At 47.7% G+C, this 18,685-nt stretch overlaps 2 protein-coding genes across 2 annotated transcripts in view; one reads left to right on the plus strand and one right to left on the minus strand.

Annotated features, from left to right (window-relative positions):
• The window catches only part of LOC310660898 (uncharacterized protein), a 561,482-nt gene that overhangs the window by 425,830 nt on the left and 116,967 nt on the right, over positions 1–18,685 (plus strand). The gene's annotated exons all lie outside the window — the stretch shown is intronic.
• Positions 680–18,598, minus strand: LOC310661083 (vomeronasal type-2 receptor 26-like). Its single transcript, XM_083406865.1, has 6 exons — positions 17,355–18,598; positions 5,984–6,275; positions 4,043–4,867; positions 3,185–3,412; positions 2,096–2,222; positions 680–1,942 (listed from the first exon to the last, which is right to left on the minus strand). The coding sequence occupies exons 1-6, from the start codon at positions 17,399–17,401 to the stop codon at positions 1,044–1,046; spliced, it is 2,418 nt and encodes an 805-aa protein (XP_083262991.1). The 5' UTR covers positions 17,402–18,598; the 3' UTR covers positions 680–1,043.

Raw genomic sequence — 18,685 nt, forward strand, 5'->3', positions numbered from 1 at the left:
CTGCGCTTGTGTGAAGTCCTTCTCTCCTCCACCCTTTTCCTGCCTCTTCTGAAAGACCAGGAGGGAGGGGAGTTTGTGGCTGCGGGAGGGGGAGCCTGACTCGCCTCTGCCTCTTGGCCTCCCTCCTGCTTCAGCTTCGGCCTCTGATTCTGGACTGCCCTCTCCACAGACTCTCCCCGCTCACTAAGCCCTGTTACCCTCTCGGCTTCTGACCCCTCTTTCCCCCAGTCTTCTCGCTCTGACCTCCCATCGTTGTCCCACCGCCTCTCCCCAGGCTCTCAGCCTTCTGTCCTTGATGGTTCCCCAGCTGGTTCCTCCCATCATTTCAAAGAGAAGATGAAAAGGAGTCGGCTTTGGGGAATCAGATTCATTGGGAGCAAAGAAGCAGCTAAAAAAGGAGAGTTCTCACCCATTAGTTTATTCAATAATCACAACAAGAGACAAAGGAATGTGGTCTCTCTCTCGAAATGACATTGCTCAAAGTAAAGTCCCTCCAACTTCGCCTCCCCTATTCTGTGCTGGCCAAACTGAGCCTTCTGCAGCTGAGCTCTCTGCTCTACTATCCTCAATGCCTGTCTTGTCTTGTGAGAAGGGTGTGTGTGTCAGGAATGCTTTCCAAAGACACTGAGTCTGTCAGGTGTCTCTCCCCTGGAGCTTCTTCTTCTTCCTGCGGTTCCTCTTCCAATCTTTGCCAGCTTCTACCCTCTGCAGCCTCTGCACTATGCCCTTCTGCATACAACTGATCCAAATCCACACTGTCCTCCAGAACCAGCCAGGATGACCCAGATGAGGATCAGGAACATAAAAAACAACAACATGACGTTTAAGGTATCTTGTTGGAATCAGCCTGTGAAAAAGATTTTCAGGCCAGGAGGCTTGTAGTCATGGCAGTTATTATAGGTTCATTTTCATCATTCATGACTTATGCAAAATGAAGAGAGATTTATATCGATAGAGCATTAATCCAAAAACAACTATGTGTGTTTCCTTTCTGCAGTGCTGGGTAGAATCAACATGGAATACTATGCAAATCTGACGACATCTTAAGTTCTTGTGGTCAGGTGCTCCTTTGTATTCAGATCAGGCCTCAGCAGAATAACGTAGCACTTGGGGAGGAAGATGCAGCCCAGGAGCCCAGCACTGGAGGCCAACATAGAGAAGATCTGCACGGCCACCATGTGCTTGCCCTTGGTGCTCAGGTAGGTGGGCACAAAAGACACCCAAACACTGCAGAAGACCAGCATGCTGAAGGTGATCAGCTTGGCTTCGTTGAAGGAGCCAGGCAGCTTCCTGGCTAGGAACGCCACCGTGAAGCAGATGGTAGCCAGGAAGCCCAGGTAGCCGAGGGCAACATAAAACATGGCTGCAGAGCCTTCGTTGCATTGCAAGATGATCTCTTCCGCCTGGGAGTGCATGTCGGGCTCTGGGAATGGGGGAGAAGAGCCCAGCCAGATGGTGCAGATGAGAACTTGCACACCAGAACAGGAGCTGACAATGGAGTTGGCCAGACTCTTCCCTAGCCATCTCCTCACCCTGTTCCCTGGCCTTGTGGCCAGGAAGGCCAGCACCACCGTGATGGTCTTGGCCAAGAGAGAAGAAACAGCAACGGAGAAGATGATGCTGAAGGCCGTTTGTCGGAGAAGGCAGGTCGCTATTCTTGGTTGCCCAATGAAGAGGAAGGAGGACAAACAGGAAAGCAGAAGGGAGATGAGCAGGATGTAGGAGAGGTCCCGGTTGTTGGCTTTGACTATTGGGGTTTCTTTGTATTTAATGAAGATTCCTAACACAATGCCTGCTGTAGAAGATAAGAAGAGGACAATGGAAGCTAAGGTGATCCCCAGATGGTCTTCATAAGCCAGGAAGGTGATAATCTTGGAGACACATCGATCTCTGTCATTGTTTGGATGCTGATCTTCTGGGCATTTGGTGCAACGTTCTGCATCTGAGGAAGAGGAAAAGAGCGGCTTCAGCATCCCTTACATCCATAACCACCTGCCCTCAGGAAATAAGAATGTGTAAAGAGTGGCAAGCAATTCTTTGTTCCTTTTTTGCAAAGGGCAAGAATGCTTCCTCTCTTGTAATCCTTCTCACCCACCTTCTTGGTTGGACATGCTTCCTTCCGCACAAGGATCACAAGCATAGCAGCAAACAGGCTTTCCTTCTAGGACCACCTTTGCAAATCCAGGTTGACATATTTTGCTACACCTGGAACGAGGCACGGCCTGAAAATGAAGATAAGAAGAGAATCAATAAACATGATAGGGCAAGGGGAGAAGGTGAATTTTGACAGTTTGGAAATTACCTAGGAGGATCTCTTGTCCCCTGAGCCTTCCCACTTTTTGCACAGAAGCATCTCTTTGTTTGTTTGTTCATGCAAGTTTTATATCACACATTTATATACAATTCAGAATGTTGGTGCTGATCTTTTAAAGCCCTAAACGAACTTGGCCCTGTACGCTTGAAGGTGTGTCTCCTTCCCCTTTATCCAGCCCTGACCCTGAGGTCCAGCTCCAAGGGCCTTCTGGCGGTTCCCTACCTATGAGGTTACAGGGAACCAGGCAGAGGGCCTTCTCATTGGTGGCGACTTCCATGTGGAACAACCTCCCATGGGATGTCAAGGAAATAAGTAACTAGCTGACTTTTAGAAGGCAGTCCTATACAGAGAAGTTTTAAATATTTGAGGTTTTATTGTGCGTTTTTGGGAGGAATTAGCTGCTCCTCTTGTACAAATTGACTGTTCAGGTCCTTAATGTGGTTTTGCCAAACTTTAGGATTTGGGTAATCTCCCACATGCCAAACCACAGGGTGCACACGCCTGGGTGTAGGATTTGGGGTTTAGAGAAAACCAGCCACCAGCCTATTTCGGGGGGACTGAACAGGAGAGAGAGAGAGAGAGAGAGAGAGAGAGAGAGAGAGAAAGAGAAAGAGAGAAAGAAAGAGGACTGGGTGCTGCTGGCTTTCCTCCCCAGGTGGACTGAGAGGCACCTGGCTGGGAAACATAGTCTGCCTTTTCTCAGGATGCCTGGGCGCTAGCGCATTCTTGAGCCTCCAAGATTCAGCGCTGGCACCTGAAACTGGGTGGAAAGGACACCACTGGTCCCCCTTAAAGGTCATTTGCCAAAAGAGGCTCCAGGAAGAGGATGAGCAGGATCTCCTAGCCTTCTTCCTTGGTAACATCCCCTACCTTGTGAAACTTCTCAGGCCACTCAATGGCTTCTGGGTTGATGGTGAACTTGATGCCAGTAGATGCCTCTCTCCTTATACTGCCAATCTTCACTAGAGCACGAGACCTATTGGGAAACATCACCCAATTCATGATATCAAAGTCAGGAGGCAGCTCCCAATTCTCATCCAAACATATTGTGCCCCTGGAGGTATTCAGACACTGGATTTCTTGTAAGAAAGGGTGGAGCTGGAATGACAGGGAAAACAGCAGCATTTTATTGTTCCTCACTTGGAGCAAGTGGGTCTCCAAAATAAGATTAATGCAAATAATAAATAAGATCAATACAAAAGACAATAAAATCATTTCCCCCTATTTTTTAATTAGAATTTTTATTGCAAAGTAAATACATCAATACCAAACTATACATAAAGAATAATATAAAGAAAAGGAAAAAAGGAAAAAAGAAAGAAAAGAAAAAAGAAAAAGAAAAGTAGACAGTGAATGAATAAAGAAAAGCATATTTCAATACAATAAACACTATTTTACAAAATAATAATAGTAATAGACTTTCATCACTCTTACAACACTTCCTTTCACATTTCATATTTTATTTCATGTTTTATCTGTATTTCAGTATTATTTGCATCTTAATATATAGATATGCATATATATATGTTTCCCCTTTTCCATTCACAAGGTCATTCTAGACACAGCCAAATTTTTACGTTAGAGCCTTGTCTTTCTAAATAATCATTCAAGCACTTCCAATCCTTCTTGTCTGGATTCATTGGCTTTAATCTTATTATATCCATCAATTTGGCCAGTTCCAAATATTCCCATAATTTACATAACTATTCTAAATGCCTAAGGAAATACCTGCCATGGCTGAAGCCTTCCCTGTTCCCGCTGGGCGGCTCCTCCCACCATCAGCATCCGCCGTGGTCTAGATGAAAACGCAGCATTCAAGGCCTGGGCTGCAGCCTGAACATTGATGTAAGTGCCATAGCTGTCTCCAGACAGAGCGCTCTCAATCTCCTCTTGGGGCAAAGACTTCCGTTCCTCCTTCTCTCTGCATCTTATCCGGCCTTTCGGGGATAAAACATGCTTGGAATATGAACAGCGAAATGCTACACTCCAAAAAAAGAAAAAATTACGGAACAGTGATTCATCATAACCACTTTTGGTGCTCCTTATCCTGGTCTTAATTGTGAAAGAGAGAGAACCTTGAAGGCACTGGATGTACCTAGGAGCGAATGTCAAGCTAACGTTGATGTCCTGGAAAGCAGTTGTGATCCAGACTGTTCCCTGTATTTCCTTCTTCCAATATACCTCAATATTTATACATGTTTCCATTATTAAGAAAATTTCCTTTGTATCAGTTACATAGCAAACAAATACCCCGACTTGTCTCCTGTTGATAACAGCTTCACTTGGGTCCATTAGTTGATATAAATCCTCTTCTGTATATATTTTTGAGAAGGCAATGCAGATGCCTCTTCTGGTCATCAGAGGTGTCATAGTCCTCACGAACTTTTCTCCACTGTCATTGTCTGGAGCCAAGAGGCCAATCCAGTTCCATCCAAAATGGAGGAACAACTCCACGGTCCCCTGGTACTGACTTTCCTCTTTGGGGAGCATCTGGTAGACGAAAGGGAACTGTGTTTTATCTTCAAGAACCTGGGCTGTGAAGCCATAACTGAGCTGGTGAAGAAAGGAAAGAGTAATTGTTTTGCTTTCAGGAAGGGAGTAGATATTTAGTAATCTGAAATGATTGATATAAATTGTGCTGCTGGGATCAATGGGAGTTTTATTCCGAAACATCTGCTGGTGTCAGGAACTGTTCCGATGAGAAGAAGAGGAGGTGGAGACCCTCAAGAGTCTTCCAGGGAGGGGGCAGAGGAAGACAGCATGGAGCCAGGTTCGTGGGGGTGGGAAAAGGACCCAGCCCAGAAGAAGAAAAGAGCTGGGGAATGTTGGGAGGTGAGGAGCAAGGGCAAGGTGGCAGATTCACCAGCCCTGAAGAGAGACAGGAGTCAGATGCAGTGGAGACAAGATCAGAGCCAGTTGAGACTAGGTCCCATGGGAGACTGCTAGATCTTCCTCCTTCCTCTAAAACCAGGGGTTTCACCCACATCACAGAGCAGAAAACGGCTCAGAGGCAGAAGGGGTTCCTTGGCTGCCACTGTAGGCAGCAGGAGGGGTCTGATATGCAAGCTGGGGCAAGGAGGAGGGGGCACACTGGGCAACAGCTCCAGCCTGGAGGGAGCATACTTTGTGGTTCTCTTGTCTGTTTCGTTTGATACTAAGAAGTGAAGGGATAAAGATGCTCTCTGCCTGCCTGGTTCCCCTTGCCAGTCCTTTGCCTGTCAGCTCCCTCCCTGTCCGGTGGGGGCCAAGTAGGAAAAGGCTCAGCACATTCAAAAAAGAGTGTTGGATATCATTCCATTTATTATATTTTTGTGCTGCTTTTCATTCACAAAAATCACAAAGCGGCTCATGAACAGCAAAAACGTAATAGAACATCGCAACATAATTAATATAGAATAATTTACAAATCATCAGTAGAACAATTATGTTCTATAAGACATTCTTAACAAAACAACAGTACAATTTCAACAAAAGTAACATTATATGAGTAACAAAATAGTACCGTATGTATAATCTATGGAACAATATTAACACCCTTAACAAAACAGCAACTAGAAATGAACCAAGCCTGATGGCCAGCACATAGCTCAGGGTTTCCCCCCTTAACGCCCCCCAGGAGAAAGTAGAGTTTCCTCCTGTGTCCCTCCCTGCCCTCTGTCCCATTCATACCTGTGGGATTTTGTAGATGCCTGACATGGTGGAAATCTCCTTTGAGATGTCAGAATCACTCCTTCCAAGAACAGCCAGAAGGGGATTCTCTTCTCCGCAGCGATAATTGGGAATGTTTCTTCCGCTGCCTGCAAGCAGCTCTAGCATGGCATCTGAAGTTATCCTGGCATCAAAATAGTTCTCATAGAGGTTGTAGCCAAGGGTGGTGTTGGGTAAGAGCCTGAGATCCCGGTTGATCTCCTGGATGGTGAACAGGAAGGAGAAGATGTGCCAGTAGAACGCAAATGGGTCGCTGCAATGAATGGACCAATTTAAAAGACTGAAACCCTCTTCACAGGTGAATGATAACAAAATATTCTCCACAAAGATTAGTCTCTATTAAATTATCTTATTGCATTTATATCCAACCCTTTCCTGCCCATTGTACAATAAAGATTTGGAGATTTGTTCTCCAATCCAGGAGTGTAGAGGTGGTGTTTTGTGACCAGTGGGTTAGTTAGTCCAAGATCTCAAAACAACTTTAGGTTAGGTTGAGAGAATGAGAGAAGAAGAAGAAGAAGAAGAAGAAGAAGAAGAAGAAGAAGAAGAATTGTTCTTTTTTTAGAGATCTGACTCCATAGCATTGGAGTCTCTTGACTTCTATTGTTTATTTCTTCATTTTGTAGAAAGCATATCTTTCTCTCTCTCCAGCTAACATCACCTGGAGGATCTTAGCATTTCATTCTCAAAACTGCTCCATTCCTTAAAGACAATTCTGATGAAGCAGTTTATAAATTGTACAAACAATAGTAATAAATCAAATCTTGGAACCTTGAATACTGCCTGAGTCTCATGCCATCCTCACCTCCTTCCTGCAGGTGGGAAAATTCAGGGGATCCCTTTGATCCCTGACCAGATTCTCTTTCATTCTTGTGTCACCAACCTGCAAGATGCAAGGCAATAGGAGAGGCTTGGGGGGAATCTTTTACTGGACCCCACCTCCCATCAGCCCCGGTGGGGCGGCAATTGGGTTGTTGTTTTTATTTTTCTTAGGTATTTTGTGGTTTTATATCTTGATTTCATTCTGTGAACTGCCCTGATACCCCCGGGTATAGGGATATCTATAAATTCTAACAACAACAACCATCAAGGCGAAGGGTCGGTCAGGCAAGAGGGGGTTGTAATCCAGTGACCTCTGGAGGACCCCAGACTCCCCAGCTGTGAGATAGGGGCTCTCTCCTTCAGAGATAGGGACCAGGGGAGGTTAAAGACTTTGACATTCCTACGTAAAGAATCACTTACATCACATGCTTGGTGAAGGGTGTCTGGTTAAAGACATATGGATTATGTTCCAAAATATATTGTGGAGATACGATTCCACCAATGAAAAAGTCTCCAGGCCAGAAGTAATTGCGAGCATCAATTTTATCTCTGATCAGATTCAAGGGGCATTTTGCCTTCTGCTTCACACAAACTCCTTGGGAGCAAATTAGCAGCAGGAGCAGCAGGGATCTCATCCTGGCTCTGCCTCCTTCACATCTGCTACGTGTGGCTCCTCTTCCTTCCTGACCCAGCCAAGCAGGAGAATCACAAGACTCTTGCAAGACCAAAGCTGCAGTGGCTTTCCTGGGGTGGGGTGGGGGGCTCAGCTCTGGCTTCCCTCTTCCCCCCAGCCCTTCACCTGCTCCAGTCTTCACTCAGTCTCTCTCCAAGACAGGAAATACTATCTGCAAGAATTTTTTCTTTTTCATTCACGGTACAAGTAATAATGTCATGCTGTTGGTGCTTCTGATGCAACCTCCAGAAACATCTCTTGGGCTTTTAGAAGAAGAAATCACTATGATTTTGATAATCATAAGTGGAAGAAATCTCACCTAGAAAACTTTCTGGCGTCTTGAATCCTCAAGCAGCAGCTGCAGAGCTGGAGGAAAACATGTTTGCAATGCTGCTCTAACATTTGGCATAAATCAAGGGGGGGCAGAGTTTGGCCTGTTGCAGGAACCCCCCCAACCATTCAGTTGCACAAGCACAACATACACACACACACACACACACCACTTCCTTTAATAAACTTTATTTGAAAAGCCTTCCGTAAATAAGGAAGTGCTTGAATCGTAAGTCTATCCCCACGGAAGCCCGTTTGCTATTTTCAATACAGGTAGACCAGTTCCCTATGCAAATAAACTGCTGCGCTCCAGCCAATGAGTGTAACTGAATAGCGCCCCTTCTGGCGACCAAGCAGGTACTGCAGGGCCGACGTCTACCTCTCAGTAACTATTGACAGCTGCTAATACAATGTATCTGGGTTTAATTGACCATGACTTGTCCTATCCGCATGTATCCAAGTGTTTCCTCTTGGAGTGAAAGTGTTTTTACCTCTGTAGTGTTTCTGTTATAAATTCAAAGAAATTCAGCTGTACATTGGATCTGTACCGTTCCCCTTTTGTTCTGCACCTTGGAAGAAGGACTATCAAAGGGGGAGGCTTGACATAGGGCAGCCATAAGCCCCCAAGCGTACCAACGTGTCCGCTGCGAGCCCACCCCAGCGGGCGTGCCCACATTGATGGTGCCAGAAAGTGGACCATTTCAATTACAAAGAACTTGCATTGGAAGTGGGTTCAGTATGGACTAAAACAAAGGACAGTGACCAACCCTTCCCCCTGGGAGCAGGAAACTGTTAACTCCTCTTTGTCCTCTGGAATGTGCTCATGGGGAGGGGGGAAGGAGGAACCGGACAGGTGACAGGACACTCAGGTTACCACATCAACCCCTCCTCTTTGTGATGTATCAATGATGTAGTCATGATGTAGTGTCAGGGGTGTAGCATGGGGGATTAGTAACTAATAAAAGTTGGGGTCTTCTTTTGTTTGGCGCTTCCATCTTGCTTTGTCTTGCAGTGAGTTGGAGTCCTGTCACGACAGTCTTAATAAAGACCAAGCCTATTGGCTGCTGTTTTGCTCCAATTTTCCTGGTTGGTGTTCTTGCTTTTTGTCCAAGGGAGCCCTCAGATTTCTCCCTTAACAGTTTGGTGACTGTGCTCAGGGACTCTTGGTTCTCCTATGAAGATGAGGGGGGAGATAGAGGGGATCGGGCACCACTGGGCAACCTTAGCCCAGGGATCCTTTTTCTCTCCCTGCCTTCCCTTTGTGGGAGGTAATCAGCTGTCACTAAAGGCTCAGCCAGGAGGAGCAAAGGCAAGGTCTAGCCGGCCAACTAAGGATCCCAGGATCCACGAGGGATGTTCCTAGGACATGAGTATGGTTTGAAATTAGTGCACTGGGAGGGGGTGGAAGGATAACATCTCCACGACAACCAAAGCTTTCCTTTTCCCCCCACTCCCCGACCTGATCCCTCGGAGTACGGCCAGAGAAGGTCATGGGAAACCTTTTTCTTTCTCTCTCCTCGACCCGATCCATCGGAGTTTGCCCAGAAAGGGTCATAGAAAATCTCTCTCTGTCTCTCTCTCTCTCCGACCCGATCCCTCAGAGTACAGCCAGAGAAGGTCGTGGTATACCTTTTTCTCTCTCCCCTCGACCCGATCCGTCAGAGTTTGCCCAGAAAGGGTCGTGGAAAACTCACCACTTTCCTGAAGGATACCCTTCAACCCGATCCTTCGGAGTACGGCCAGAGAAGGTTAAAGGGACTTTACCTATTCCTATACTCTTCTCCTTAAATCAAACGAAGCCGCACCTCTGGCATGGCGACCCTTGTTGGGATGACTCGTGTACCTGAGAACGCAAGGTTGTTTGTTCCTTTCCAAACTTTTGATTTCTTGGGTCCCAACCTGGCATTGCGATGTGCAAGTGTCCAGTAGGGAATCCCGTATCTAGCATCTGAGATCAGGCAGGAGGTTGTTGTGGACGGTAGAGCGGGAGGTTCACCGAAGAAGACAGGGCCCCGCACTAGGATTAGTTTGTTTTATAAGCAGTTCTGAGTGAATTCCGGATCTGTTGTTTTTCCGGGTTAAGAGACCCGTGGTTTGCAGGCCAGTTGCCTGTGGTTTTAATTGTAGGCAGGGATTGCCTGGTTTTAGATTTCTGCTAGCCTTCTCTGGTCCAATCCGTTGGAGTTTGCCCAGAAAGGGCCACGAGGGGCACCTGAGTGTTAGACTGAATACTGATAGGACATTCTTTTCTCTCCCCCCCCTTTGTCCCTCTCTTGTATCTGTTTGTCTATCTCATTGTATAGCTTGTTATTGAGCAACGCCCCCCCCAGTATAAAAGTAAAATTGGAGCTCAACCTTCCAAGCACTATAGCTGGACTCCTCCTGGCAACAAGGCTTCCATGAATCCTTTTTGCCCCAGAGAGGATTCTGATACGGCTCTCCAGTTTGTCATCTCCAACTGGAAAAGTTTAAAGGGGCGAAAGTGTCTTTTCAAGTCCAAATTGAGAGACCTTTGTAACTTTTCATGGGTGGCTTTTATCCATCCCCTAGAGGCAGGGTCTCAATGGCCACCTCAAGGCTCTTTTAATGTTACGAAGATGCAAGCACTTAGATCCTACTTAGCTGATGAAAACCCCCGACAGCTTTACTACCTAAATGTCTTCGTGGAAGCCCACGAACTCTTTAAATGTAATCAAGCACAGATCACTTGACAGATGGCTGTACTGGGGACTGCTAGACCCCCTCCTTATGATGAAATCAGGATGCAAGAGGAAAAGTTAGATAGGTCCCTCATCCCCTTTTACTACCCTGAACCAATGGGACCCCTGCCATCCAGACCAGGAGTGGAGCCAGAGCCGGGGCAGGAGCCTTAGACAGGCCGGGGAATCCTGCCCCCGATCTCTCCCCAAACCTACAAATCCCAGCTCAAACAACCTTCTCCAGATTGTGCCGGGGGGGGGGGACAAGCTAGTCCCAACCCCAATGCTATGCCTGCGGGGGCTCCTTCAGATGAGGAAGGTGAAGAACCGCTCTCTAGGAGAACTTGCCACAGAAATAACTTAGTCAATGGAGAAGTAGAGGCCGTGCGCCCCCTCAGAGCACTACCCTTACCCCCGGCAAGAGCAGGAGACCCGCCTCACATGGTTTTCATCCATCAGCCTTTCCTCACCTCCAATTTAATGAACTGGTTGGATAAAATGCCCTCCCTTCGAGATGACCCCGATAAATGCCATCGACAAGTAGCCACTAACTTTTCCACTCGTAATCTGATGTGGGCTGATGTGCATATGTTATTAGGAACCCTTTTTAATGAAGCTGAGAAGAGGGAGATACTGGTAAAGGCAGGGGAAGCTTTGAGCAGACCTAACTATTAAGCAGACAGACCCACTGATATGCCCACTTTCATAGAATCATAGAATCATAGAGTTGACAGCCCAAAACCTCCTGAACAACCCTGCCTGGGATTATAACACAACCGGGGGTATATGGGGTTTGAAGATATTTAAGAAAGCTATTCTGGATGGCTTGCAAGCTGCAGGACAGCAAACAGTAAACTGGACTAAAGTCCAAGCCATCCTACAAGGACCCGATGAACACCCTTCCGATTATTATACCTGATTGGTGTCCACAATCAAAACCTGGGGTGGGATCAACCCTGAAAGTCCACAACATGAGGTTATTGTTAAGGGATTCTTTAAAGACCAAGCCACAGCCGACATACGGAAGGCATTCAACGCACACCACGGCTACGATGGGAAAACAATAAATGAGATCCTCTCTAAGTCAGTTTTTAATTCAAGAGATGAACGAAAAAGGAAGGACCAGAGGGGAGAATCCCCACGAGTGCTAGTTTACACAACCGGGGCTCCCCCTCCTAGGGAGAGGCAGAAGGGGAGAGGACATGAACAGCCAGACAGACGTGTCTGTTTCCATTGCAATGAGGAAGGACACATCAGAAGGAACTGCCCATTATTAACCGGACACCAAGAATCCAGGCCCAGGAGATCAGACTATAGAGTCAAGGACACCGAGGCCGGAATACAGGGAACCGGCTAACCCCAGGCTCAGGGAACTCCCCCTGATTATGGGTCCTCCCAAAGGGTGCTTCCTCCTCCTTCACCGCAACCTAAGAGTCTCCCCAATAACATCAATCCTTTCAACCATCCAAACTGCCCTGCCAACCCTTCCACGAAATGGTAATGGAGGAATACAATGACTATTGACAATCAGAAGCAGATCCCCCCTCTTTTCCTTCCCTTTGCCCTATTCTACAACTATCTTCCTCAGATTCTACAATCTTACGACTGTCTGCTAGACACGGGGGCCACCTATTCTACTCTCACAAATAGTCACTTGACCCCAGGAGAAGAAACCAGGACCATAATGGGACTGGACAGGACTCCTAGAGTTTGCCCCCTTTCCAAGGCTGCCAAAGTGTCAGTTGGACCTTTGTCCATTAAGCACACTTTTTTATTAACTTCTAGCCCCGTCAAACTAAATGCCACCATCCAATGTGGAGGAGGGGATTTACCTGTATATGCCCAATGAATCTATCTTCAACTTCCAAGGAATCTTACAAGAGACGAATAATAAAGATCTGGATCTTCCCCCTGAGCTCCTAAATGGGGTCCCCCCCCGGCTGTGGGGAACTGAATCCACATCGGTTGGACTCCTGAAGTCCGCCACCCCAGTAGAGGTGAACTACAGGAAAGACCTGCCTTTTCCCTGTACCAAACAATACCCATTACCGAAGGAGGCAATAGAAGGACTTCCTCCGATGATAGAGGAATTCTTAAAAATGGGAGTTCTAGTTCCCTGCGCTTCCCCTTGTAACACCCCCTTGCTCCCCGTCCACAAACCCCACACGAACCCTGTAAAATGATGCTTGGTTCAGGACTTGAGACTTGTGAACTCCTTTGTCATTCCCCGCCACACTGTGGTGGCAAATCCTCATCACCTCCTGAGCTCAGTTCCGGAGGGAACTGTAGTTTACTCCGTTATTGACTTGTGTTCTGCTTTCTTCAGCATCCCAGTGGATGCAGAAAGCCAATTACTCTTTGCCTTCATCTGGCAAGCCGGAAAATTAACATGGACGCGGCTGCCCCAGGACTATGTGGAATCTCCAGCAATCTTCTCTGCTATACTATATCAGGATCTGCTAGACGTAACCCTCCCAAAAGGGTCCGCCGCCCCCCTTTTGTACGTTTATGACATCTTACCATGTGGGCGGGACTTGGAATCTTGTAAACCGGACACCATAGCTCTTCTCACGGCATTAGCGCATAAAAGGACACAAGGTATCCCCAAAGAAAATACAGTATTACTAAAGGGAAGTAAAATACCTTGGTCACATCCTAGGAAAAGAAACCCGTGCCTTAACAACAGACAGGATAGAGGCCATAACAAAACTACCCCTCCCCAAGACAAAAAGGCAATTTAGAGGCTTCATTGGAATGAGTGGGTTCTGCTGCGCCTGGATCCCCCGATATGGAGAATTCACCCGTCCCCTCACCGCCATGACTCATGATGCTGCCCCAGAACAACTTGAGTGGTCTGCAGAGGCACTTGAATCCTTTGAATCCATCAAACGGGAGTTAAGATCCTCCCCTGCCTTTGGGCTCCCTGATTATCAGTTGCCCTTCTCCTTGTTCATACATGAAAATAAAGGAGTGGCCTCAGGTGTCCTCACACAGCCATTCCAGGGAAGGAACAGACCAGTTGCCTATTACAGCCTCCAGTTAGATACCACTGCAATGGGGAATGTGGGGTGCCTCAGAGCGGTAGCAGCAGCTGCACTACTTTTAGAGAAGGCACAAGAAACTGTAATAGGACACGACCTGACCATTAACGTTCCCCATGCCGTGGCCACCCTCCTTAGCCTACGGGGGTGCCAATGTTTCACCATACAGAGACTAAATAGGCATGAAGCCATCCTCCTGAGCCCCTCAGACGTAATGATCAAAAGGGTAAATCCCCTTAACCCAGCGCCTCTCTCACCTCTCCCCGATGATGGGTCGCCACACCATGATTGCTCCCAAGTAGTTCACCGTGCTGGAAAACCATGAGAGGATCTGGACTACCTTCTCTTGGAAGTTCCGGACCTCATCATAGATACAGATGGGAGCTCCAAGGTAGTGGGAGAAGAGCACAAAAGTGGTTATGTAGTAGTAGCTGATACTGACATTCTAGAAGCACACCCCATTCAGGCCGGATATAGTGCACAGGCAGCAGAACTAATTGCCCTTATCAGAGCCTGTGAAATGGGGGCGGGACACAGAATTATGATCTACATGGACTCGAGATATTATTTCGGACTGGTGCATGCCACAGGTCAAATTTGACTCCGGAAGGGTTTCTTAACAGCTGCAGGCACAAACATTGCCCACGCAACTTTAGTCGAGCGCCTGGTGAACTCCACACAGCTTCCCGACGCCAAGGTGGTGGTGCACTGTGAAGCACACACAAAGGGAAAGGATCTGATCCCAGTCGGAAACCGCTGCACTGATCAGGCAGCACAGGAAGCGGCTTTATGGCCCCTACCACTGGACAATGGATTCCAGGGAGCACAATTACCTTCTGATGTTGATTTTGAACTAATGTATAAAACAGCGACTCCAGAAGAACTAGAGGGATGGAGGGAACAGGGGGCTGTTTTAAAAGGCGGCATTTGGTACCTCCCCGACAAAAAACTCTTGATGCCGAAACTCTGTGTGCCAAAGCATCTAAGAATATTACACCAATGTACTTGTTGGGGAAGGGACAAGCTTGTGGATAGTATGAAACGCTGCTGTTATGCGCCAGGACTAGCCCTCACTGCAGAGGCTGCAGTTTAAAATTGCCATACCTGTCATGCCTTCAACCCAAAGCACGCTGCCAGAACCCCACCGGGAGCTAGACCATGGGCTTTTGTTCCATTTGAAAGTCTACAAGTGGACTTCAGGTTGTGGCAAAAGCCTTGCTACATGAAATCATACCACCTTTCGGGGTCCCAAGGCACATAGACAGCGACAGAGGATCCCATTTTACATCGAATGTGGCCCAACAAATAGCCAAAGCATTGGGAATTTAATGGAAAGTGCAGACCCCGTATCACCCACCGTCCTCCGGCCAGGTTGAAAGAATGAACCAGCAGCTCAAGTCACAATTAGGGAAACTTTGTAAAACCACCGGATTGAAGTGCATCAATGCTCTCCCCTTGGTACTACATAACATAAGAGGGTGTCCCAGGGGAAACCTGAACCTTTCTCCGTATGAGCTACGCTTTGGGAGACCTTCCCCTGTGTACAACACCCAATTTCCCCCTTCTGAACTAGAGGTGGGAGAATCAGAACTAGCTCAATATGTAATCCAGCTCCAGAAGCAATTGATTACTCTCCACAGGTATGCAGCTGGGAGTCAAAATATACCCCTGGATGAGAAGATCCACTCTTTCCAGCCGGGCGACTGGGTGTTGACAAAGACCTACCACAAGGTGCCGTTGGAACCCACCTGGGAGGGACCCTATCAGGTATTACGGACTACCCCCACTTCTCTTAAGGTAGCGGAAAAGTTGGCTTGGCTTCACCACACACGCTGCAAAGCTGCCCTTCCACCCGCTGATGCCACAGACCAGGACGACATCCCTATGATCTACGCCACCCCACCGCAACCCAGGGACGACAGCGATTCCGAGGACCTCCCACAGACCGGACCAGTTTGGGGAACGGATTGAGCCCAACAGACCGGATCAGTTCAGCAGCCCGGACCAGCTCCACCTACAACAACGACCCACTGGACATCTGAAATACTTCCCACCGCAGACGATCAAAGGAGACCCCCAATTTGCCTCCTACTACGCAAAACAACGCCGCTTTGACAGCTCCTGTTTGATAGCTCGTGTTTGACTCGCCTCTGTGACAACCCGCCACTTTTGACAGCTTACATTTCTCGCCTCATCCTACCGCCCCTGCTATCCCTCATGATTTCCATCAGTACCAGTCCGCTTTTCCTCTTATCTTTTCTCCTCACACCCTGCATTTTCACTACCTTTCTTCCCTACTCCAAGACTGCCATACCCACAAACTCCCAGCACCATATGTGTCCGGGACTACAAGTTGAACAAAACACCTGGGTTTTGGAATTGTGGGCATGGTGAAGAAGGGGTCATTAGACCGGTTGAGACTTTGACTTTTGCTCGCCAGAAACCCGTGTTCTCCTCTGCTACTTGGTCTTACCAACCTTGACAACCCACCAGACCCGGGAACTATTCATCTGCTCACCAACTTATACCCTCCTAGAGAAATTCATCCTAACCCGCAATAATGCTTGGAATCGAGCCCAATGCTTGAATGGCTCCTATACACTTTTTTCTGACGGCGAAGTCTTCCAACCAATTAATTGGACATTACTGGACAATGGGGGAGGAGAGTCTGTTTATACAGACCGGAATCACCCAACCGACCGCCTGATCCATGGATTTTATTGCCAACGTGTCGACTCCACACCCCGACCCACTATCCACCTTGGGGTCTGTCTATGGAGATTCTGCTGTGTATGGGACATTGGTCTGGCCTCTACATGGGAGGGCAAGGCCTACCTGGAAGGCTGGTACCACTCCACTACTGGCCCCGCACCCACAGAGTGGGACACTACTGGCCCACAAAGGTGCGGGGGACTGGCTGCAAACCTCACCTATCTATACCGCCAATACCCCTTGCATCCCGTAGGCACGGCACCCCGACAAAGGGGGGAACTGGTGATGCCAATGAAGACCTCCTCTCCACTTGGCACTCCAATTCCTACGTAAAACTAGTCTCAAAAATTGCCAAGCAAGTGACCTTGGACGACTGCTGGATCTGTGCAAACGCCCCAGCTCATGTCCAAAGTGGCATTCCCTTCCTTGGAGTGCCTCTCACTTTACAACAACACCTTTTCGCCAACGTGGAATTTTGGAATTTAACCGCAGTGAACTTGACCCATCAATCCATCTACTTGACTGGACCTACCAATGGGGACCTGTGCCGGAAATTCAGTGGCGAGGACAGGATGATCGGAGATAGTACCTGTAAGTACACCGTTGACATTACTTTGTCCGGTAGAATAACTCCCTTCCCTGTCAACGTGTTTTGGGGAAGGTGAGTCTCTGTTGCACATGCAGCCAACTTGCTCCTCTTGCCAGAAACAACAAGCCTGTGAGCAGCCAGCCTGGGAGGGGCTCTGGGAAGCAGGGATGGAGAGGGGAGGGGAGAGGAGAGGAAGATCTTGCTGCAGGTTGATGACAGTGAAGACCTTTAGCGTTGTATTTTTAAATGATGTGTAATTGGGCGTTTATACTTAGTGAACCTCTTGGAACCTCTCGTTTTGTCATTCAATGGTGTATAAATTTTAAAATAATTCAAAATGATATCTGGTTATTTTCACCACAGGAAGTGTACGTTTAGGTGGTCAGAGCTTATCTGCTGTCAGGCTTTGGGGAATTGTATCCCTCCCCCAGTAAATAATCAGATCAAATGAAAGCAGCGCTCTTACCAGTTGGTTCCTTTAATAATCACAGCCAGAGATAAAGGAATGCCCATCTCTCTGGAAATGGTGCTGCCCCCAGTCCAGGCTCACCCCCTCCGTCCCCATTAATACACGTCACTCCTCCATCGCGTAATGTGAGCTTGCTGCCTCTGAGCCCTCTGTTCTATCATTCTCAAACCCTTCTAGTCTTAGGCGAAGGGGGGGGTCAAGAATGCTGTCCAATGACACTGAATCTGCCAGCTCTATCTCTCCTGGTGTTTCCTCTTCTAGCTGTTCCTCACCCAGCTTCTCTCAGCCGTTCCCCTCTGGACTATGTCCCTCTGCAAACCACTGTTCTAATTCAATACTGTCCTCATGCCCTTGAGAAGGTTCAGGAAAAGCGGGGGCTCCCCCCAGTCTTCCTCAGTCCAGCCCCTGACATCTGCCTTCCGGTGTGTTTCCTTGGGCTGCCACATAAACTTCTGCAGTTGGCCTCTCCTTGTCCAGTGCTCATTAATGGTTCCTTGTCATCCTGGAAAGAGTGACAAGTGGTGTCAGGGTGCAGGGAATCCGGTCCCTCCCACAGAGGCAGCCAAGAAGCAGGTAGACAAGAGGCGTAATTTATTCCATAGTTCAGAGAGAGACACGGAAGAATGCAGTCTCCCTAAGATAGTGGCATTGCTCAGAGTCAAGTCCCCCCCGTCTCTCCTCTTCTACGCCACCCCTGTGTCGGCTATTCTGAGCCTTCTGCTTCTGAGCTTTCTCTTCTGCTCTCAATGCCCGCCTGGTCCTGGGAGAAGGGTGTCAGGAATGACCAGCTTCTAAAACACATAAGGGGACTGAGCTCCCAAAAGCAAAGCAGACATTTAAAACAATGTACAGCAATGGCTTACATTTCAAAAAATGCGCCAAACACATAAACACATAAAATCTTTGGGAAAAACTACCATAGAAAAATGGCCCAGAGGCACCCGTGGGTCCGAGTCTGAGGATTTTCTTGACGGACTAGTTGTATCGGGGGACGGTCTGCACCTACAGATCTGTAGACAGAATCTGGCGACCGTCCAGGTCGTCTTATGATCTTTACCCAAAAGGAGAAGATCATATTTGTGTTTTTCCGGGAGGTCAGCAAGACTCTTCAGCAAGTGGTCAATAGTATTTCTACATGCCTCATTATAGAAAGGACATCTAAAAAACAGATGTTCGGGGCTTCCTATATCCCCCAATGGGCAGGCACAAAGTCTCTGGGAATATGGGACCTTTTTGAAGGATCCTTCCAGTCGAGCTTCTGGCAAGTGTAAAGGCCCTTCTTGCATTTTTGGATACAAGAAAATAGAGATATGCTGCCGGTTTCTAGA

The sequence above is a fragment of the Podarcis tiliguerta genome (genome assembly GCF_965153285.1).
Source record: "Podarcis tiliguerta genome assembly, chromosome: 12".
NCBI lineage: Eukaryota > Metazoa > Chordata > Lepidosauria > Squamata > Lacertidae > Podarcis > Podarcis tiliguerta.

Coding starts and splice junctions, on each gene's coding strand:
- LOC310661083 (XM_083406865.1), bottom strand. CDS start 17,401: ATGGGCATTCCTTTATCTCTGGCTGTGATTATTAAAGGAACCAACTG. Junction 2,223..3,184: donor GGCCTGAGAAGTTTCACAAG/GTAGGGGATGTT, acceptor CTTCATTTTCAG/GCCGTGCCTCGTTCCAGGTG. Junction 1,943..2,095: donor AAGCATGTCCAACCAAGAAG/GTGGGTGAGAAG, acceptor CCTCTTCCTCAG/ATGCAGAACGTTGCACCAAA.